Here is a 23,769-nt window from a genome sequence, read left to right as displayed (position 1 = left end):
CCCGGCTTCCAGGCCCAGCCCCGCCTCCAGGCCGGCCCCGCCCTAGGCCCGGCCCCGCCCCTTATGCCGGCCCAGCGCACGCGCGCCTCCATGGCCCAGCCCTCCCCCCGCCCCGCCGGTCCCGCGGTCCCACGGCGCCAGGTCGCCCCCAGCCCCCTCCCTCCTGCCACCCTCTCTGTTTCCCACCCTCGTCAGCGTTGTGCCCAGTGTGTCGAGCCGCCTTTCTCGTCAGCCGCGCCACGGAAGGAAGGAGCCGCCGCCGAGGTGCTGCCGCTCGCTGCCCCAGGCAGGGGCACAGGTAGGTGGCGGCCGCGGGCTTGGCCGCTGGCCGAACCCCGGGCTGCGTGTGGGGGCGGGGGCAGGGTGTGAGGGAGGGGCGGGTGGGGGAGGGGAGGGCGAGGGAGGGTGGGAGGATGAGGATGTAGGGGTGTGGGAGGTGGGTTTGAGGGTGGGGGCGGGGAGCCGAGGAGAGCTGTGGGGGCATGTGAGACTCGGGGTCGGGGTGCTAGGGGAAGCAGCATTGGCTTGGGAGGAGTAGGAGAGAGCCTTGCGTGGGAATTAAGGGGGGGGCGAAGGACTGCGGTACCAGGCGAGGCGAAGGGGAAGGTGGTTTGGGGGGGTGCACGGAAGAAGGGAGCTAGGAGGGGAATGGGGGAAGGGGTGGGGTCTTGGAAGCTGGGAAGAAAGAAGTTGGGGCTGCGGATTGTGAAGTTGGGGATGGTGAAGCGTGAAGGAATGGGATTTTGAGGGTTGAGGACACAAGACTGGAGAGGAATGGAGAGGTTGGGGTCCGAGGAGAGGAAAGCCCGAGGGAGAGGAAGGGAAGGATGGATGCTGAAAGACCCAAGGGATGTGGGTGGAATGGCGTAGAGACAGGAAGGGAAGCAGGTGGAGGTGGGATTGGGTTTTGGGACTAGAAGCCACGTTTTTGGAAGGGGTGCGGAAGGATTGAAAGGGTGTGAGCTCTGAAGAGGGGGCAGATGAGCTGTGAGTGTGTGAAGGGGAAGGTTTAGGATTTGGGGTGAGAAGCTGTAGAGTTGGTAAGAGTATCAAGATGTGGGAGAGATTAGTTTGCCCTTGAGGGAAAGTAGAGAGCTGGGTACGTTGTGAGCCTCCAGAGTTTGTGGGAGGAAGGGGTATGGGTGAGAGGGCAGGTAGGGAAGTGCAAGCTACAGGAAAAAAGTAGTGGGGAGAACTGAAAATTGAATAATGGCGGTGACACAGAACAATGAGAGGGGGATTGTTTGTTGGTTATAGGTAGTTTAGAACTGCTTTCTTTTCGAGTTTTTAATGTTAGAAACTTTCTTAAAAATTCTAATAAGCCAAATGTGTCTGCAGTCTTGAAATGAAGGTCATGGGTTGACAGATGTTTTCCTGGTGTGGGATGTGGCTAATTTCTCCCCTGGCAGAAAGAAGGGAGGCCTCATTATAACTCTATTCTGGCTCTGTTCCCACCAATTCTCTCCTCAGAAGTCCCCTGTTTTTTGGTTTTTGTTTTTAATCTCCTCTCTTTTCCCTACCACTCAGCCTGAGCCAGTGAGTACCAGAGGGATCAAACAGGTGGGTGAGATTAATTTTTAACATTTTTTTAATCCTTAAGATTGATGTCATGTTTTTATTCTTGAGAGAGAGCATCATGCAATGGAAAGAGCTTGAACTTTGGAGTAGTACAGCCTTGACATTGAATTTGGGCTCTGCCAATTACTAGCTCTGTTCCTTGAATAAGTTACCACCCCTTAGGATAAGTAATTACATGAGGTCATTTTATTTAGTACTTATTATAGTGCTTGACAACTGGTAAGCACTTAATAAATGGTAGCCTTTGCATCCAGTATTGACTAATATCAGTCATTATTATAACCTGTTATTCTTTTTTTTTTTTTTTTTTTTGTACCAGGGATTGAAGCCAGGGGCACTTAACCACTGAGCCACATTCCCAGCCCTTTTATTTTTTTTATTTTTTAAAGAGAGAGGAGAGAGAGAATTTTTAATATTTATTTTTTAGTTCTCGGCGGACACAACATCTTTGTTGGTATGTGGTGCTGAGGATCGAACCTGGGCCGCACGCATGCCAGGCGAGCGCGCTACCCCTTGAGCCACATCCCCAGCCCTTTTATTTTTTGAGACAGGGTCTCACTAAGTGCTGAGGGCTTCACTAAATTGCTGAGTCTGGCCTTGAACTTGAGATCCTCCCGTCTCAGCCTCCTGAGTTGCTGGGATAATAGGTATACACCAGCACACCCAGTTTAACATGTTATTCTTGAGGGGTTGTTAATTATTTTACCTACTAAAGTTAGGTGCTTTCTTACTTTTCTTCTTCAAATTAGATAACTGCAGGCTCATCTCGAAATTTTAACCCTATTATCCTCTTCATCTTCCTCCCTCAGTTCACCCGACTGGGATAATTATGCTTTTTGCTTGGTAAACTGGTTTCAGGGTCTGAAAAACTGTCATGTTTAGTTATTTATTTATTTTTTCCTATTCAAAGAAGCTACAGAGAGCTAAATTTTGATGTACTAAGGTCATATTTCATTTATTGGAAGAAATGATATGGCAACTTTGGCTCACTTTTGATGACCAGACCCTAGATTATACACTACTGTATTGTTTTGTAAGATATTGTGTGTGACAAAGTTGCTTCTCTGGAGAGGACTGGGAGACCTATTAGAATGCCTGTCACTCTGGCCAGACATGGTGGTATATATAATCAGGAAGCTAAGGTAGGAAGATCACAAGTCAAGTTCAAGGGCAGCGTCAGCAACTTGGGAGAACCTGTCTCAAAATAAAAAGGGCTAGAGATATAGCTCAGTGGTAAAGCACCCCTGGGTTCAATCCCTAGCCCCCCCCCCCCCCAAAAAAAAAAGCAAGTACACCTGTCACTCTGTTGACCTAATATAGCTGCAACTGATCTACATTGGACATTGTTGTTCTTGCAGATATCCACTATTTTAATTTTCCAGTTTCAGATTTTTGCCATCCTATAGAATAGGCCCTGTCTCCTGAGAGGTCAGTTTGTAATAGATCACCATGTACAATAGCCAGGGGCAAGCAAAGTTGAATACAGGAGCTTTGTGTAGAATCATCTTGCCTTTGTTGTTCTTAACCTCAGAAGATTCAAACATTAATTCTTAGATCATTTTATAGTACAATACAAACTCCAAGGAAGCACCTTATTGGGAGGATACAGGATATACAAATTTTAGTAGAAGAAATCAAAGGTCACTAGAATGTCCTGAACGAACTTCAGTTCCTTATATATCAGTTGAAGAAAGAAAGGCTTTGAACAACTGGACAAATGATATGGTTCTACTCTTCGAAAAATACTGAATTTTTTCATTATTTAGAAAGAGAAATAGCATTTGATGAGTAATTTAAAGATAAAATATAGTTATAACTATGCCTTTATGCAAAATGATCCCTGGAAGCTCAAGCTGACAGGATTTGGGGCAAGGGTTAGCAGCATTCTTACTGTGGTCCCAAGCTGTTTGTGCCCTCTGCTGGATGAAGTTACACTTTTCTAGTTTTCATCAGAAATTGTCATCCATACAATTATTCTTGAATTTGTTTATTTTACTCCAAAGTTTGTGGAAGGTTACTATTGGGACTGAGGATTATGAGCAGTGAATATGGACAGACCCTATTTTGTTGCTCAGGGCTCATGATGTGCTGATTTATTCTAATGTTATCTTTTATAGAATTTGCCTTTCTACCATTAAAATTAAGTCATTTCTTTTTAGGGCCCTTGGTGTCTACTTCCTGATTGGCAGGTAGAGTAGGCTGTAAATACCATATGAATAAAGACTGAAGGAGATCTGCCTTTTCTCCTCATTAGGATTAATGTCTGTGAGGTTGAAGGGGCCAGATATTAACCTCTGCTGGATGAAGAGGTTAGAATAAGTGAGGCATCTCCTTAGCAGCAGACATTGAGTGCTGCCAAGAGAAGAGTGGGTTATGAGAGCTGGCACTATGACAGAATTTTCCCCTAGTTTTTAGTTAAGTTCTTTATTTCTTTGTTTTTTCCTCCTGGTAGTACCAGTAGCAATATACTCCCTTCATCTGGTCTGCTTCAGCCACCTGCAGAAGGGTCTGGCAAGTGGGGGAGGAGCATGCAGCTGTTACTTGGAGGAGGAGCTGGCTCCTAGCAACAGTATCAGCAGGCCCTGTAACTCAGAGCACTAAATCTGTCCCTTTGAGGTCTCTCCCTTCCTCCTGTTTAGTTCAGCAAATATCTTTTGAGGGCTTACACAGTACTAGGCAGTTTGTTTGTCTTAGGAAAGAGAGATGAATCAAATTTTAAGTCCCTTGCCTTTAAATTGCTCTCAGCTCTTGGTACAGTAACAAGTAAACAGACTTAGACATAGTACATAGTACTAACTGCTAATGTAGAAGGAGACACTGGGTGCTCTGGGAAAACCAGACAGACATGTCCTGGTGCAGGGGTTGGCACAGGATTCCCAGGAGGGGGATGATGTTGGAGCTCGGTGTTAATGAAAAGTAGGAATTAACTAGCTCAGGGAGGCAGAGAAGGATGCTCCAGCTGAAGGGAGTAGAATAATTCAAGACCAGTGGAACAGAAGAGCACGACCAATTTACCAAGCAGTATAGCATGGCCATGGAGCAGGGGATAAGGGGATGAGCAGGAGAGGGTGAGGCTCTAAGGCTAGACCGGGTCCTCTTTTCTGATGTGCTACATACACATAATTATCCTTGGGAGAATCATGTATAGTACTGATTTTCACAAACAGGATCATTGTTTGATCTCCAGAGACTCAGCATTTTTTATCACTGACTTAATTGTTTGCTGACACTTGTAAGTGGCTTCAGGGCTGCTTGTGGCCCTGCGTTAATGCAAAAGCTGAATTGTTCACTCAAAGGTCAGTCAATCTTAGGGATAATATCAGGCCTATTTATATTAAATTTTTACCTCTTTTCTCTTTGAATTGTAGAAATGATTATCAAACACTTTCATTTTATTTCAGATAACAATTTTTCATGTGTTTAGAAATCTCAGTTACTCAAGAAAACAAGTATTTATTCCAGTTAGTTGTTGGGCATATAATGTCACCCACATGATTGCAGAAAAACCCAACTGTGTTTTTATTTTTTTTACTTACTTCAAAAGTGCCCTAACAAAACCTTAATATTCATGATGCTTTCAAGAGATTTTATTTAGATCTGGTGGTGAAGGCCTTTTTATAGATCCAGAAAATTTTGTTGCTTGTGGTTTATGTAAGGTTTAACAAGTAAGAATGCTTTAATTCCACAACTGTCTGCCGAAGGACTATAACATGCCAAAGTGCTGGTTAGGGAGCTTGGTTGAATTAAACATGGTTCCTCCTCTCAAGGGGCCCAAAGCAGTAGGGGGCAGGCCCAGAAACAAATCAGGAGGAGCCAAGTGCAATAGTGTGTGCAGGATGCAAGACTAGCAATGGAGTTATTTATTTACAGTCTTTTTTTGTGGCGCCCCCCCCCCCAATATATTTTTTAAAACTCTGTAATTTTAATGACTTCATAACATGTCATGGTGTGGAATGGATAGTTTACTTAATAAAAACCCCAATTATTAGACATTTATGTTGTTTCCAGTTGTTTTTCCAATATAAACTACTACCATGAATTTACTTGTAAAAGAATTGTTGCTGACATCTGGAAGAACTTTCATAAAATGGGCTCTAAAAGATACATTACCCCAGGGAAAGGGTAGAAAAGGGTCTTCCAGGAAGAGACAGTAGTTGCACCTCAGGTGCCAGAGTTCCCAAGCAGCTGGTGAACTTCGCTTTCTTCACACCAGCTTCAGGGCCTGCTGGGTAGGCTTATAAAGCTCTGGGCACAGCTAGATGAAGTTACATGTTACAGATGGCATTTTAATTGGATTTGTTTCCTTGTGTCTCACTTTTACAGTTGTAACCAAGGCAATGTCTTACTACCTCAACTCAGAAAATCACCTGGACCCAGGACCCATCTACGTACGAGAAAATGGGCAACTGCACATGGTGAATCTGGCTCTGGATGGTGTCAGGAGTGGTTTGCAAAAGCCAAGGCCATTCAGACTGTTTCCCAAAGGCTTTTCTGTGGAGCTTTGCATGAACAGGGAAGATGATACTGCACAGAAAGAGAAGACTGATCATTTCATTTTCACATATACCCGAGAGGGGAATCTTCGGTATTCCGCCAAATCCCTTTTCAGCCTCGTCCTGGGCTTCATCTCTGACAATGTTGATCACATTGATTCCCTTATTGGCTTTCCTGAGCAGATTGCTGAAAAGCTGTTCTCTGCTGCTGAAGCCAGGCAGAAATTCACAGAGCCAGGTGCAGGGCTCAGGGCTTTACAGAAATTCACTGAGGCCTATGGAAGTCTGGTGCTGTGCTCCCTGTGCTTGCGAAACAGGTGAGTGTTCTCATTAGGATGTTGAGTATTTTACTGGATGTGTTCATTCTGTCAAGCCCAGGGACTTAGTGGAGAGGACTCAGGAACTTCCAACATCTTTAGTACTTCAGTTTAAAACTTCCAAATATTGGGGCTGGGATTGTGGCTCAGTGGAAGAGTGCTCATCTAGCACGTGCAAGGCCCTGGGTTTGATCTTCAGCACCACATAAAAATAAATAAAATAAAGGTATTATGTCCAACTACTTCTATAAAAATAAATGTTTTTTTAAAAAAAAACCTTCCAAATATAAACTGACAGGGTATTTTGAGGAAAATAAAATACTCTTTCCCGTTTCCTCTCCCAGATGACATATAACTTTATTTTGAAAATATTTTACAAGGGGGCTGGGGATGTGGCTCAAGCGGTAGCGTGCTCGCCTGGCATGCGTGCGGCCCGGGTTCGATCCTCAGTACCACATACCAACAAAGATGTGTCCGCCGAGAACTAAAAAATAAATATTAAAAATTAAAAAAAAAAAAAGAAAATATTTTACAAGGATTGTTCAGCTCCTCTATTAGGTAGAAAATACTTTGCAGCCAACTTTTCTCATAAAATAGAGAAGATAAGGTATGATCTGCCAAATATCTCTTAGTATGTTCTTGGAGGTGTGAAGATTACTACCCAGAATTCTTGGCCCTGTTTCAGTTTGAAGACCATTAAATATTGATTGTTAGATGAAAAAACAACCTTAAAAGAATGAGTGATTTAAATTTTAAATATTCTAAAGTTGGGAAATTGTCCAATAAGGTCCCAATGCCAAGGCATGTCTTCTGACAAAGCAGATATTTCCTCTTGTGACTTCCTCTTCTGCTCATACTTTTATGTATTTATTCAAAAGTTTTATTCTACCATTAAATAAAAACACTTTCAGAAAATCTACTAATTTAAAACTCTTACAAAAGAAAATAAAAACGGGGCTAGGGGTGTGCCTCAGTGGTAGAATGCTCGCCTTGTATGTGCGAGACCTTGGATTCCATCCTCAGCACCGCCTAAAAATTAAATAAGTGAAATAAAGGTATTAAAAAAAAAGAAAAGAAAAATGATCAAACAATTCCAACAGGAACATAGAAAAGTATGAAGTGAAAACATGTCTTCCCTTCTGTCTCATCTGTTTCCTCTCACCAAAGACCAACTAATATTATCCATGTCTTTTATGTCATTCTAGAGAGATTCTGTACATTCACATGCTTATATAGCTCTCTGTGTTATGACACAAATAATTACATACTGCACACAGAGCCTTGCACCTGGCTCTGTGAATTTCTGCCTGGCTTCAGCAGCAGAGAACAGCTTTTCAGCAATCTGCTCAAAATCTTGCAGTTGTATGTGGGATTGAATTTACGGGCTTGACCACTCAGCCACGTCACCAGCCCTATTTTGTGATTTATTTAGAGACCAGGTCTCACTGAGTTGCTTAGCGCCTCACGTTTTTGGAGGCTGGCTTTGAATTCACAATCCTTCTGCCTCAGCCTCCTGAGCTGCTGGGATTACAGGTGTGCGCCATCGTGCCTGGCCTTGCTGTTTTGTTTGCTTGTTTGTTTGTTTTTTAAGAGAGAGAGAGAAAGAGAATTTTAATATTTTATTTTTTAGTTTTCGGCGGACACAACATCTTTGTTTGTATGTGGTGCTGAGGATCGAACCAGGCTGCACGCATGCCAGGCGAGCGCGCACCACTTGAGCCACATCCCCAGCCCTTGGCCTTGCTGTTTTTGAAAATCATTGTTATTAATACTTGTAGACTTTTAAAATAGCTTCATAATTCACTACTGTCTGAACTTTCTCTCTCTCTCTCTCTTTTTTTTTTTTTTGGCATCATACTTAGGGTTATGCACCCAGGACCTTGCACATGCTAGGCAAGCCATTTATCACTGAGTTGTATCTCCAGCTCATGATTAGAAACCCTGAGGGGCTGCTTATCATTAAGATGCACAATCACTGAATGGTAAGATGAGGCTCAACAAAAGGTGTACAGAAGAGAAAAACATACCAGAAAATGGAAGAAAAACTCATGTACCTTAAAAATAAAAAAGAAATTATTTAACTGGCTCAGAATTACTGGTTTTACCCCAGGTTGAATATTGTACTTTAAAAAGAAAAGGCATATATACGTACGGAAAAGAATGGAATCTTGGACTCAAACTGAGCAAGCGCCTTTGAAACCTCTGCCTATGTGCCATGGTCTCAGTCTTGGCAGGACTTAGGGCTGCTGCCGGTGGGAAGGAGAAAAATTGCCTTGCCTAACCTAAGTGAAAAAGTCAAGCCATATTTCGTTGTAGCTTATATATTGAATATTCATTTTACTCCATTTTTTTAAATTCCAAGTTATTTGTATTCATTGTAGAAAAATAAGATGTGGAAAATAGAACTATGTATATCTTGTTTTAAATTATCTTATAAAAACTACATATTATTTGGGAGTTATTACATACTATAAAACTATAATTAATATTAAGAAAATTTGTGCCAGGCACAGTGGAGAATGCCTTTAATCCCAGCAGCTCAGGAGGCTGAGGCAGGTGGATCACCCAGTTCAAAGCCAGCCTCAGCAACAGTGAGACACCAAGCAACTCAGTGAGACCCTGTCTCTAAATAAAATATAAAGTAGGGCTGGAGATGTGGCTCAGTGGTTGAGTGCCCCCGAGTTCAATCCCCAGTACCAAAAAAAAAAAAGAGAGAGAGAGAGAAAAGAAAATGTATAATCTCACCACAGTAATCATTTTTATGCATTTGGGAATGTATTCTCTACAATTTCCTCTTCTACCCTTACAGCTGAAGTACTTTCCATGCTTTTGAAAGTGCTGCTTATCCATTTGTTCATATGGTCAGATTGGCGAGTCTGTGATGAGAAATGCACTTTCATTCACATTTGATGAGCATGTAAATTAGTGTATCATTTCTGGAAAGCAGTTTGGCAGTTTGTGTCAAGAGACTGAAAAGCATCCATACCATTTGTTAACCCATAATTTCACTTATCAAGAGTCTGTTCTAGTTTCTGATGTAATAATCAGAGGCGGGAACAAATATTTTTATATAATGGTGTTGCTTTTGGTAATATTTGTACTAGTGAGAATCAAAACTAAATATTCAACAATAGGGAATTTGTTAAGCAAAAATAAGTCATATGGTGAAGTATTATATAACTACTTAAGAGAATAATCGAGGATCATTTTATGATATAATAAAATATTCATAGTGGTGAGTGATCAGAAGAATGGGCATATACTGAAGAATCCTTTTTTGTTTTTTTTGTTTTGTTTTGTTTTAATATTTGTAGCCAGGAATGATGGCACCTGCCTGTAATTCCAGCTACTTGGGAGACTGAGACAGAAGGATCCCAAGTTGGGAGGCCAGGCAAGCACTTGCTCAGTACATGGATGCATGTGAGGCCCTGAATCCCCAGAACAACCAAAATAGATAGATAGATTGCACATTTAGAAAGACAAGAGAAAATCCCACCAAAATATAGTCTAGACGGTGGGATTGCAGTTTTTTTAAAAATTTTCTCTATACTTTTCCATATTAATTTTTTCTCTCTCATGAGCATGTATTACATTTATAAAAGAAAATGTAGGAAATGTCTTTAAGGTAATATTTGGGATGTTATTTTGACACAATAATTTTAAGCTTTACTATCATTCAGATCTGAGTAAAACTTTTCAAATAAGAGTTTTAAAAAAAAAAAAAAACCCAAAACTTTCTTCTTTTGCCTCTTCAAAGGAAAATAGAGGGTAGAAAGTTTGTGGTTGTGTTTGCAATCCAGGGCTGAAGTTACAGCTGCAGAGGTTTTTACCAGCACAAAAGAGGTCAGGTCAAAGGGAATGAGCTTGAGAAAATAAGGTAAAAGGGTAGGTGCAGGCAGTTCTGTCTTGGGTGAGATCACAAAGCTGCCTATCAGAAGGAGAGGCCAGTGTCTTTGCAACTGGGTTCCAACTCTACAAAAATTTTCTCTTTCCACTTGTGATGAAACTTTAGTGATTTTAATTCCACTGGTGGCCACAGGGATACAAGTATGTTTTCCTTAAAATAGATCCCTGTGTTACTGAAGTAATAATAATAGCTACCTTTTAATGAGGGGCCTATAAGATGTCATATACTTTTAAAATACTGTTTCTGATTTTCTTAGTTTTGAAAAGAAAATTAAAAGCCCCATTCTGTAGTTGGAGAAGCTGATGCTCAGAAAGCTAAAGTAACTTTCTCAAAATTGCAGAAGTAATTAAGGTTGTAGAATCCATACTCAGGTCTTCTGGCATTGAATATGTTTGTGTTTTTTTCTGTTGCTTCTCCACTATACTGTTCTGACCCTTTAAAGGTCAAATTGGAAGACTAGTTGCAAACAAGAACTGGGAGCTTTGAGTATGTATTAGATAAGCATCTGGTATTTTCTATGGTCTAGCATATAGTTTCCTCAGCCTTGATTTTGTAATGTTTTTAATCACGTTGCACAGTGTTATATCCTTCACAAATAACCCTTGTTTTAGAATTACTGAAAATCTTTTGGTTAATTGATCAAAGGTTGTGTGTTTTCCTCTCTCTGATTTCGAGTAATCCCCTAAATCCTCATTAATATACTTCAACTCTGTGATTGGAAGGTGAAAAACAGCAGCTTTATTTACAGTGCAATTAAAACACATCTGAGTAAATAAGGCTCATTTGTGTACCCAGCTGAACTCAAGTCTTCATGCAGCTTAGGTTCCACAGTTTAAAGAGGTACCAGTGCCTCGAGTCATCTGTACCTAGCAGTCAGGCCATTGATTGGTTCCAGTACATCTGATTTTGGTTGGATTTAGAAAGAAAAGTGATCCAACTAGCCTCTTGCATTCTGATTATTCCATTCTGGTTTTGGCAGTTATACTGCCGATGTAAGAAAGATGTGAACTCTTAGGTATAACCCCACTGATCCTGGCACACCATCCTGCGGTGGAAATTTAGAGATTTCCAGAAAGAAAGTAGATGAGAATGGAGTGCTCTTGCCACCAGTCAGTTTCCCTGGTCCCTTAGGATCCTTTCCTCTCTGGTTCCTGTCACACCTAATCCCTTTCATTTTTTCTCACTGACCTCATCTGAAATAGACGAACAACTGGAAGGTGGGGTGAGGCCCAGCCTGGGCTGTGGAATGTCGTTTTGATCTCCTTTTCCTCTTCAGAGGCCTCCCTGATGCTTCCTGATAACTTTGGCAAGGTGCTCCAAATTGTAATTAAGTTGCTTGTGCTTATGATTTGTCTCAATAAGCATCTAGTGGAGTGGTTAGTAGGGTGACAGAGTTACAGTGGAATGGATAGGTGCTCAGGCTTAGGTGTGAGGAGGAAAAGTAAAATGTGATCTGCCAAATATCTCATGGGATATTCTTTTTTTTTTTTTTTTTTTTTTGAGAATAGTTTTTAATATTTATTTTTCAGTTTTTGGTGGACACAACACCTTTATTTTATTTTATGTGGTGCTGAGGATCGAACCCAGCGCCTCGCATATGCCAGGCGAGCGTGTTACCGCTTGAGCCACATCTCCAGCCCGCTTGGGATGTTCTTTAGGGATGTGCAGATTACAACTCAGGAGTTCCTGGCTTTTTTGAAATCACTGGATTTTGAAGATCAGATTTAAAAAAAAAAAAAAAAACAACTTTGAAAGAGTGAATACTTAAAACTTTGAATATCCTAAAGTTTGTAAGCTTTTAGAGAAGGTCCTAACACTAATGCCAAGATTTATCTTGTCTAATAAAACAGATGTTTCTTCTTGTGACTGGCCTTTGCTCATATACCTTTTTTTAAGGGAGGTACCGGGGGTTGAATTCAGGGGCACTTGACCACTAAGCCACAAACCCAGCCCTATATTGTGTTTTATTTAGAGATAGGGTCTCTAAAATAAGCCTAGTGCCTTGCTGTTGCTGAGGCTGGCTTTCACAACTTGTGATCCTCTTGCCTTGGCCTCCCAAGTTGCTGGGATTATAGGCATGTACCACCGTGCCCAGCTCATATACTTTTATTTATATGAAATGTTTATTCCACTACTGTATGCAAAACCTTTGAGGCATTTACTAATTTAAAAATTCAAACTGTGGGCTGGGGTTGTGGCTCAGCAGTAGAGTGCTGGCCTAGCCTGTATGAGGCGTTGGATTTGATCCTCAGCACCACATAAAAATAAATAAAATAAAGGTATTGTGTCCAACTACAACAATAAATAAATAAATAATTCAAACTATGCCCAAGTGTCATCAGTGAAGAAGAGATGATGGGATGTTGACTATCACAAAGCCACAAATTGCAATGTTCTAAAGGAAGGAAAAGAAAAGCTGTTGATTGCTCTCCACACTCCACAGGTATCTGGTGATTTCAGAAAAACTTGAAGAGATTAAGTCTTTCCGGGAGCTGACTCGCCTGGACCTTTCCTGTTGTAAGCTTGGAGATGAGCATGAACTTCTAGAACATCTCACTAACGAGGCCCTGTCCAGGTACAGACCTGCCACCGCTTGTGGAAGAAATGTTTTACATTTTTTACGATGTCCATTCCTGTAGTTATTTGCTAGTTGTTGATTTGGTTTTGATTTTTTTTTTTCCCCCTAAAACAAATCAAAACCTCCACTTGCTTGGTACAAGCAATATCATTTGGGCAATCCTTAGGAAAGTCAATCAGTTGGTTCTTTTTTCTAAATAACCTTTATTTCAACATGTACTTGAAGCTACCTGGGTTATAAATTTTTGCCTTTTGTTAGCTTATTCTAACGAGAGATGAGAAGTTACACCATTTCTCATAAACATTATTATCTGCTATTTTTAAGTGTTACTGAGCTGTAAACTATAAAGAAAATCAGCTTTTTAAAATTTTTTATTTGGGGCTGGGGATGTGGCTCAAGCGGTAGCGCGCTTGCCTGGCATGCGTGCGGCCCGGTTCGATCCTCAGCACCACATACCAACAAAGATGTTGTGTCCGCCGAAAACTAAAAAATAAATATTAAAATTCTCTGTCTCTCTCTCTTTTAAAAAAAAAAATTATTTATTTTAATTAGGTATATATGACAGCAGAATGCATTTTGATTGATTGTACAGTTACAACACAACCCTACATTTCTGTGGTTGTACACAATGCAGTGTCACACCATATGTTTAGTCATATATGTACCTAGGGTAATGACGTCCATCTCATTCCACCATCTTTCTTTCCCCTGTGAACCTTCCCTTTTCTCCCTCCCCTTTATACAAAGTTCCTCCATTTTTCCCATGCCTCCCCCCCTCCCCATTATAGATCAGCATCCACTTATCGGCTTACTTAACATGATATTCTCCAACTCCATCCATTTACCTGCAAATGCCATAATTTTACTTTCTTTTAATGCTGCGTAATATTCCATTGTGTATATATATACCACAGTTTCTTTATCCAATCATCTATTGAAGAACATTTAGGTTGCTTCCACAGTTATTGTGAATTGAGCTGCTGTGATGTGGCTGAATCACTATAGTATGCTCATTTTAAGTCCTTTGGGTATAGACCAAGGAGTGGGATAGCTGGGTCAAATGGTGGTTCTATTCCAAGTTTTCTAAGGAATCTCCATACTGCTTTCCAGATTGGAAGCACCAATTTGCAGTCCCACCAGCAATGTATGAGTGTGCCTTTTCCCCCATATCCTCACCGACATTTATTATTGTCTGTATTCTTGATAACTGCCATTCTGGCTGGTGTGAGATGAAATCTTAGAGTAGTGTTTTTGTTTGTTTGTTTTGTTTTGTTTTAATTTTCAATTGTAGTTGGACACAAAACCTTTATTTTATTTATTTATTTATTTTTATGTGGTGCTGAGGATCAAACCCAGGGCCTCGAACCTACTAGGTGAGCACTCTACCGCTGAGCCACAACCTCAGCCCTGAAATCTTAGTTTTGATTTGCATTTCTCTAATTACTAGATATATTAAACATTTTTTCATATATTTGCTGACCATTTGTATTTCTTCTTCTGAGAAGTGTCTGTCAGCTCCTTAGCCCATTTATTGATTGGGTTGTTTGGTTTTTTATTTTTTTTGGTGTTAAGTTTTTTGAGTTCTTCATATATCCTGGAGAATCGTGCTTTATCTGATGTGGGGGGGGGGGCAAAAATTTGCTCCCAAAATGCAAGCTTTCTGTTCACCTCATTAAATTGTTTCTTTTGCTGAGAAGAAGCTTTTTAATTTGAGTCCTCACATTTATTAATTCTTGATTTTATTTCTTGTGCTTTAGGAGTCTTGTTAAGGAAGTCAGGGCCTAATCCAACATGATGAAGATATGGGCCTATTTTTTCCTCTTTTAGGCTCAGGATCTCTGGACTAATTCCTAGGTCCTAAATCAACTTTTAAAGACAACCTTTTCAAGAACCATAATTTAAAGAAATAGCTCAGTTCATACCATTCACAGATAACCTAGCTGATCTCAGATAACTCAGTTTGGCCAGAGGAGTGGAGGCCAGATGGGTTCCTGTATGGTTTCTTCAACACCATGGAATGAAACAGCTTTTTACATCTGCTATGTGGGGCTACCTTCTGATAGTGATACCTACATAGTGCCCTGTACAGAGGTCATTTTATATGAGGCAGCTAGCACCAAGGCTCATATATCTTAATGAAGGACAGTGTAGCATGTTACTACATCAGTTTCATGTTAACTAGTTGGATTAGATTATGGCTATAGCCTAATAAGCCCAATCTGAAAATCTGGATGCATAAAGCATAGAATTCTTACAGGAATTCTTTTGCAGGCTTTCTTTACCTGTTGAGAATGTTTTTGGTTTTTCACACAGTTGGTCCAAAAATGCAGTTTTTTATGTTAAAGGTATATTTGTCCCCTTAATGGAAGTCCTTTTTTACCTAATACCCGTATTCCTTTGGTGCCATCTGAGAGTAGTACTACATGACACTTTGACCCTTGAGTTCCTCACTTGATAACTGCAGTAGCACCAAAAGAGCCTTAACTCTGTTCAGTGCATTGGGTGTGACACAGCAGAGGGTAAGGTGCTTTTATATTTTTAAATGAAATGTTTGAAAGCATGTTCTCAAACTTTAAATAAATTATTTATGGGCTTTGTTTTCCCAGTGTAACTCAGCTCCACCTGAAAGATAATTGTTTATCTGATGCTGGGGTGCGGAAAATGACAGCGCCAGTTCGAGTGATGAAAAGAGGCCTTGAGAACCTAACACTGCTAGACTTATCTTGTAAGTTTTACTGGCAATTGTAGGTTATTAATGTTGGAAGAATGGCTTTAGATATTATCTAGTTCTCTTTGTTTTAGAAGTGCTCTTCCTAGGTGCCATAACAAGTTAGTGGCAGAATAAGACTAAAGCCAGAGGCCCTGATTCTGGGCCCAATGCCTTTTCCAGCATAGTGCCCCTTCTCAAGAGGGCAGGAAAAGCCCTTTCAGATTATCCATGCCACTTTGTGGATGGAAGGCACCAGGCAGCCTTCCATCATATTCATAGCGTGCATAAAGGACATTTGGCACTACTTTCTTTGAGTCTCTTTATCTTGATAAAAAGTAAGGTCTTTTTTGTCTTATAAGTCTACCTGATGAAAAGCTACAAGACGCCACACTTGTGTTAGGTAACATACTCAGGATTAGCTGGATATTGATTCCAATGATAGGAAATCATCAGGTCATTTACAGTTTGACTGAGTATCCACTGAATTTGTAACAGGCTGGTGTGGTGCCAGAAGAGTAGGAGCCTGGCATGTGAGGTCAGAGGACTGGTCTTGCTCTGCTACTTTTACTAGCCGCTTACATACCCTTGGGTATATTATCTTAGCATTGGTTTGAACCTATGTAAAATGAGAATAATAAGTGCTCTACCCTATCTTCCAGAGAAGTATATTCATTCAACAGGTGTTTTCTTTTCTTTTTCTTTTTTTTTTTTTTTTTTTTTTGTGGTGCTGGTGATCGAACCCAGGACCTCGAGCATGCTAGGCAAGTGCTCTACCACTGAGCTACACCCCCAACAAGTATTTTTTGAGCATCTACGGTGTGCCAGGCACTGTGCTTGTGTCCGAGAGGACAATACTAAATGCAGTACTCTCTGATGTGATAAGGTAATAAGATTCTGGAAAAAAATACAATTTAGTAAGAGTAGTGATAATTTCTGTGTTTAAAATACCCTTGCAGATCTTTTTAAGATAAATAAGTGCTTTTACTTTCGAGGTGAAATGGCCATGAATGATGAACCATTTTAACACATGTTTATTTGTGCTGTTTTCATATGGTTCCTAATTAAACCCTTTGGGATAACTACTTGGTTCATTTATTTTTCTGTTTCTCCCCAACTCCTAGGAGCCACCTAGTGTGGCTATTTCGTGTTACAAAGAGAAAAGATAAGACCATTATGTTTAACTTACTCTGAAGAGTTTGCTCACTCAATATTTTGTAGTTTATTATTGCCTGGACATTTTTTCTGAGGTTATAGTTTGCATTTTAGCAGCAGTTATATTATAACTGATGGTCACCTTGTTTTTGATATCTAGGTAACCCTGACATCACAGATGCAGGAATTGGATACCTCCTTTCTTTTAAAAAATTAAACTGCTTAGATATTTCTGGGACAGGGCTCAAGGTAAGTAAGACTTTCAGTTGCTTCTCTTATTTTTCCCAAGTCTTGATTAATATTTTGTTCCTGCTAATTGGTGTTTAGAAAAGGCTGGTATTTATGATGATCTTCGTTTGCTACTTAAAACAAGTAAGAATTGACCAAATGTATATCCTTCTAGAGATAGTCTATGTAATCAGGTCACTGCTGGCTACATTCGGTAGCATACATATCAGCATGATCCAGCACTTTGCTCTTGTCACTCAATAGCTCTCTTGGTGTATTTACACAACTTTGTATAAAGCTACTTAGTAACAGCTTATATTTCTGGTTGGTCTCTCTTTCTCTAGGACATCAACGCTGTCAAACAGAAGCTCCAGACCCACATAGGCCTTATTCACTCCAAAGTGCCTTTGAAGGAATTTGATCATAGTAACTGCAAGACAGAGGGCTGGGCTGATCAGGTACTCCACATTTTTCTCCCCTATAATTAATACAGCTATTCATTTTAATACCACATGTCTTATACAGCAACACATTGAACAAACATTAATGCTTTTGATATTTCTTGGCTGAATTGTCAACCTCATGTCAAATTGGAAACAGTAGTGGGGTAACTGACCCATCTACTTAAGGAGTTAGTGTTGGATGCCAGACCTTCTATCTCAATACTCTGGTCATTAGGTTGTGCCAAATCTTTACTGAATATAGGAAAAAATGCCACTTTACAAATGACTGAAAACAAATTCAAAAGTGAATTTTGGCTCACTGTGCAAAAAAGCAGTCTGACATAACTTCAGGAAAGATTCACTTAGCAGTATGTTTATGTTGGAAAGAGAATAAACTCTGGTGTCACCTGGTATGGATTTAAATCCAATCTTCCCATTCCTTTGGGCACATTTCTTACCTCCCAGAGCCTTAGTGAAGAAATGTCTTGGTCTTTCTTTCACTGAATCTTGCCAGTGAGAGAACTTAACTTTGACTTTTGTCTTTCCGATAGGTTTTCTCAACTTGGCAAAGTAGAGACTTAAGTAGGAAGTCAAATAATGAAGTAGGGCAGCATGAGCAAAATGCCAGCTTGCCTATGGCTGGTGCCTTTTGCCTTCAAATGTTTTTGACAAATGTTTCCTGATAGAGGCTTAGAGGACCTATCAAACTCTTTTGTCCTGGTTCTCTCCTTAACTCCAAGACCTACTGCATGATGATGAATCTATCCAGCGGCCTTATGGTAGCATCACCTCCTGTAGGTAGATAAGAAAGGAGACCAGTGAGTCAGCCTTTCAGAAACAAAGACTGAGTTTAATCTAAAACATGCATAATAAAATAATTGCCAGTTTAAAACTGGTTGAGTTCTGGATGCATCCAATGAATTTGGAGTGGGTGTGGGATGGTCACATAAAGGCTTGATGAAGTTTCTTAGCAGGTGGCTTGGTGGAGTCAGAGAGCCCTGGGTTTGGGATCTTGGCTCAACAACCCCAGAGCTGTATGACTTAGGACAATTTTGAGTCTTTTTTTCTCTATCCGTAAAATGTAAAAACCAAACTTCTCTTACAAAGAGGGCTTGTAAGGATCAAGTAAAATACCTATCAGTCTGTCCTGAAAGTAAGTTATTGGGGCAAGTGCAACTTCCTGCCATCCAGCCTCAGCGAGGCCCTGGGGCTTGGTAGCAGTGCTTTTCCTTTTCTCTGTTCCCTTACAGAAAGCACTTGAGCTTGACCCCGTTCTCCTCCTACTGTCATTCTTAGCAGGTGCTAAAGAATGAGGCCATGTAACAGAAAACAGAAGTCTACATTTTTTCTATCTCTGTCTCAAATTTTCTCCATTTCTTCAGTCATATTCTACTTCCCTCCTGTCTGAGGGAACCAGGCACACTACTTTATTTCGGTGTCAAGCCCTTTATTTCTTCCTTTTTTTTTTTAGTCTATACCTGAAGGTCTCCAGTTTCCTCTGTGATATTTACTAATAATTATTTCCTCCTACTTTTCTGCCACCACATAGTCACTGTCACTCTTTGGTAGTTTGTTCCTTTTTTTGACATGTTCCCCATCTCCTCCCTGCCCCCCCCCACCCCCACATGCAACTTTTTCCTCTGTCCAGTAATAGGGATTCAACCCAGGGGTGCTCTACAGCCAAGCTGCATCCCCAGCCCTTTTTATTTTTATATAGGTTCTTGCTAAATTGCCTTTGCTTTGAACTTGCAATCCTTCTGCCACAGCCTCCTGAGTTTTAGGGATTACAGGTGTGTGCCACTGTGCCTGGCTTCCCCAGCTTTCATTGCTTCCTGTGGAAACTGAGGATCAAACCCAGGGTCTCACACTTGCCAGGTGAGCACTCTATCACTGAGCCACAACCCCAGCCCTGTTTCTTGTTCTTATTCCTCTTTCCTGTTCACTGCCAGCTCAGTTCCTAACCCCATGCAGTCAGTTCTGGCTTTTATTGAGTGTAGCAGATGACCTCCTTCTTCACCTTCCCTGACACTTCTGCAGCGTGTAATGTAAACATGGATGCCTTAGGGTTTTTATCTCTTGGGTAATTCTTCCTTCCTCTCTCTTACGTCTTTACTCATTCCCACAGTGATCTTATCTTTTACTCAGGATCGTAACTATCCCTATGAGAATGACTCTACCATCTCAGACACGAGGCCCATTCCCAAATGCTTTCCATAAATCTCTGCCTGGCACTTCAAATTAGTCTTACCTAGAACAAAATCATTTTCTTCTCCTCTCTCCCCAGTTAGCTCTTCGTATTGACATTTTTGTTAGTGAAAGGAAAATTTTCCTATTTCCCACTAAATCAGCAGGTTCAGTTAGTCCATTGTAGCCTTCAGTCTGTTCCCATTTTCTTTCTTTTTGTGGGGGGAGACGGGGGGGTACTAGGGATTGAATTCGGGGACATTCAACCACTGAGCCACATCCCCAGTCCTATTTTGTATTTTTTTTTAGAGACAGGGTCTCACTGAGTTGCTTAGCACCTTGCTTTTGCTGAGGCTGGCTTTGGAACTCGTGATCCTCCTACCTCAGCCTCCCGAGCCACTGGGATTACAGGTATGCACTACTGCACCCGCCTGTTCCCATTTTCTGTAGCCAGAAAAAATATAGGAGGGTCCGCAGTGAGTATTTATGAAATACTTTCTTTTATAGGACATTGTGCTAAACTCTGTGTATTATTAATCCTTGTAACAGCTCTATAGAATATATACAATTATTAATCCCAATTAGAAATTGGGACTCAGAAATTAAATGCTTTGTAATTCCAGCATCTCAGGAAGCTGAGGCAGGATGATCGCAAGTTCAAAGCCAGCCTCAGCAACTTAGCAAGACCCTAAGCAATTTAGCAAGACCCTGTCTCTAAATAAAATATAATGAAGGGGCTGGGGATGTTGCTCAGTGGTTAAGCACCCCTGGGCTTAATCCATGGTACCAAAAAAAAAAAAAGGAGGAGGAGGAAATGAAATCTCTTGCCAAGGCTTCTCTGGCTAGAAAGTGGTGTGAGTAACTCTAGAACCATTCTTAAACTCTGTTGTACTGTTTTTGTATTGTGAAAATGTTATTCTTTATGATCATTTGATTGCATGCCATAATGAGAACTATTAAATGCAAAGTTTTTGTTATTTTCTGTGTATTGAAATTATCATTTACTTTTCTTTCATTTATTCAAATTGCTTTAAGAATTTATAGTAGCTTATAGTAAAAAAAATTGTAATAGCAAAAAAAAAGGAAACTGTAGGAATATGGAAACATAAGAGGAGGTACATTTTAAGGCATGGGGGGGTCTAGAAATGTATGAAAAGTATTATGACTAAGGTTTTATATTTTAGTATTTAAGGATGTGCAGTTTATTTCTAGCTTGGACTAAGAATGGAAATAGATTTATAGACTTGCCTGACTCCTACAAATATATATATATATTCAACATGTATTCTCATTCAACTTACATGAGAACAGAATATCTGGTTCTTATTATTGTGAATCATCTGAAATAAAATTTTTTACATGGGGTTTGTGTTGATGGAAAAGAAACAAATGGATTGGGAAGCATTTGAGATTAAAAACTTGAGATTTTGTTTGGATTTAAATTTTTCCAAAAACCTTTTAGATTGTTCTGCAGTGGGAACGTGTGACGGTGGAGGCCAAGAAACCCAGAAAAGTCCCCGAACCTCGAGAGGCAACTCAGTACTTTTGTGAGAAATTCCCTTTTTTTTTTTTTTTTTATATTTAAATTTTTGCCCTTTGGGTTTTGTACCTTTCAAATCATCAGCCTGTCCTCACAGTGGGAAAATTAATAAATAGTATTGGCTTATTAACTGTCATCAAGACTTGTATTCCATCATCATATCTTGCAGTGTAAATTCATACTTAAGTTTTGAATGCCAGCACTCACCAGCAAGATAGTTTTTTAGAATTATTTATTTATATCGTGTTTCAAAGAATATTTGTGATGACACAAAAACAAATTAAACAGGAATTAAGTATAGCCAAAAGGTGAAAGAGGGGATGGGGATGTAGCTCATTGGCAGAGCACTCGCCTAGCATGCGTGAGGAGTCCCCTGGATTTGATCTCAGCATCACTGGAAAAATAAAAAAAGGTCTTGGGTGAGGGGAGAGTAGGGAGTGACTATTTAATAGTTACAGGGTAAGTTTCAGTTTTCAAAACAAAGAGTTCTGGAGATAGCAGTGATTGCATGTTGTGAATGTGCTTAATACCACAGAACTTCATACTTTAAAAATGATTAAAATGGTTAATTTTATGTGTATTTTTACCACAATTTTAAAGGAGAAATTAGGTGATGAAATCAAAGTGAAGAAAACATAGGTATCAGACTTCGAATCCAGACATATTAAGAAAATACGAAGTAATATTTACTGTTGGCTGGAGTTGTGCCACAGATTTGGCTCTTCAGATGCAGAGTCAAGTCCAGATTTTGAATAACAATTGTTAGTTTTTGAGCTTTTAATGTCTGATAAGTCCAGATTTTAAGTAGTTGTTACTACTTTTAATTTTTGAGCTTTTAGTGTCTGCCAGGCATTGTGCTAAGCACTTTATCTACATTATTTCATTTATCTTTATATCACCCTATGAAATAGGTTTTATATTCCTAGAAGGGAGAGAAAACTGAATCTTAGCCAACTTACTTGCTCAAACTCATTTATCCAGTCTGAGTCCATGTCTTCAACCTGTGCTGGACATACCACTGTTACTTCACAGGCACTCAACAAGATGTAGTTAACCAGACCTCTCCCTGTTTGGGCCTTTGTCATTTCCCTGGGGTCATTTCTGGATTCAAGCAGTCCTTAGCATTCCAGCTTAGTAGATTCATTACCCTGTCCTTTGTCACTCTTATAGATCGAAAGCGGGCTCTGATGGAAGCCTCAAGGAAGTGTCCCCTGGCAGACTCCCACATGAACTCTTCTGGAAAACTCCAGTTCTATAAAGAGAAAGCCCCAGACTGCCATGGGCCATTGTTAAAACGTGAAGCCACAGAGAGCCAAGAGTCAAAGAAGAGCAAGAAGAGAGCTTTTGAGGAGTCAGAGACGGAACAGAATAATTCTTCACAGTCTTCAAAGCAAAAATATGTGTGTCTTGCTGTGGAAGACTGGGACTTATTAAATTCCTACTGACTGGCAGATACAAGTTGACCTTGTCCTCTCAGCTCTAATGGATGAGGAAAGGAGACTGATGATGACTTAACTTTTTGTTTGAATTTACCTACGGCATTAGCGTAGCAAGCAGATATTTCTACTTTTGTGGTGGGGGAGGGGAATGCTATGGAAGTATGTAATAATTTCTAATGTATATTTTCAATACATAGTAATTTTTTCAAATAAACCGTTTTGCTGTCCTTACATTCTGCTTGTGAATGATGGACTGGAGCCACAGGAAATCACACTGGATAGAAGACCACGTGAGCTAACAAGGCTGCTTATCCTGGTTTGTTAAATTGGCTCGGCTAATAGGCTACATATGTGAATGTAGCTATCAATTATTGAATGTCTCCTCTGTGCCATGTCCTGTCCTTGACACCAACCATGGAGGATAGGTACTAGCCCCAATTAGAGTTAAAAAAAAAAAAAAAATCAGCTTCAAGTTAAATGACTTGTTTAAGTTCACCGAGTTTATAAGTGACAGAATTTATACTCCTTTCTAGCCAACTCCAAAGCCCATTCTGTTACATTGCCTTAAATGTAACCATTTATTAGAATCCCATCCATTAAGTATGTTAAGTAAACCACCAGGAATTTACACTTGATCTCAAGCAAATAACTGAGTCCAGTGTCTTGCCTAAGAGGCAGAGGCTTCTTTTTCCCTTGAGACAAACTTTTGGAAAGGGATGGATAATAAATATTTTAGACTGTATAAGCCATAAAATTCCAATGGTAACTACTTAGCTCTGCACAAAACCAGCCATATACAATAAATAAATGAATGGAGGTGTATTCCAATAAAATTTTATGTACAAAAACAGGTGACTGACTGGAGTTGGCCTGTGGGCCATAGTTTGCTTACCTCTGCCTTAGACCCATATTTCTCAACCTTTTTTGTATATGCAAATCACCTGGGGCTTTTGTTCAAATGCAGATTCAATAGGACTTAAGATTCAGTTTCTAACAAGTGTCCAGGTAGTACCAGTTTGCTTGTGGACCGAACTGAGTAGCAAGGCTCTAGACCTCACTGTCCCAATTTGGTATTCCCTAGCTGCATTGAGTATTGGCTGTCAGATGTCAGAGACTTAGTTAATACCTAAAAGTATGAATTACATCTTCAAGTACTGACAATGTTTTAAATTATAAATACTTGCACCCATTTTTACTTTT

At 40.1% G+C, this 23,769-nt stretch overlaps 2 protein-coding genes across 3 annotated transcripts in view; one reads left to right on the top strand and one right to left on the bottom strand.

The window, feature by feature from the left end:
• IFT25 (intraflagellar transport 25) overlaps window positions 1-322 on the bottom strand; it is a 62,955-nt gene extending 62,633 nt beyond the window's left edge. Inside the window, exon 1 of the mRNA XM_081306401.1 lies at window positions 187-322. The gene's annotated coding sequence lies outside the window, so the exon portion shown is untranslated. The remainder of the gene's footprint in view (window positions 1-186) is intronic.
• LRRC42 (leucine rich repeat containing 42) lies at window positions 161-23,178 on the top strand. 2 transcript variants are annotated; one of them, XM_081306378.1, is made up of 9 exons: window positions 161-298; window positions 1,528-1,560; window positions 5,902-6,388; window positions 12,739-12,870; window positions 15,480-15,598; window positions 16,896-16,984; window positions 17,308-17,421; window positions 21,053-21,137; window positions 22,301-23,178. In XM_081306378.1, the coding sequence occupies exons 3-9, from the start codon at window positions 5,916-5,918 to the stop codon at window positions 22,573-22,575; spliced, it is 1,287 nt and encodes a 428-aa protein (XP_081162504.1). In that variant the 5' UTR covers window positions 161-298; window positions 1,528-1,560; window positions 5,902-5,915; the 3' UTR covers window positions 22,576-23,178. The 2 variants fall into 2 exon arrangements, with proteins under 2 accessions (XP_081162504.1, XP_081162505.1); XM_081306379.1 differs by lacking the exon at window positions 1,528-1,560 and having other exon boundaries at window positions 165-298; window positions 22,301-23,173.
• The last annotated feature ends 591 nt before the right edge of the window (window positions 23,179-23,769 follow it).

Source organism: Spermophilus citellus, assembly GCF_964194105.1.
Source record: "Spermophilus citellus genome assembly, chromosome: 9".
NCBI classification, from domain to species: domain Eukaryota; kingdom Metazoa; phylum Chordata; class Mammalia; order Rodentia; family Sciuridae; genus Spermophilus; species Spermophilus citellus.
Note: the sequence above shows the minus strand (reverse complement) of the source record. Positions and strands in the feature narration are given on the sequence as shown.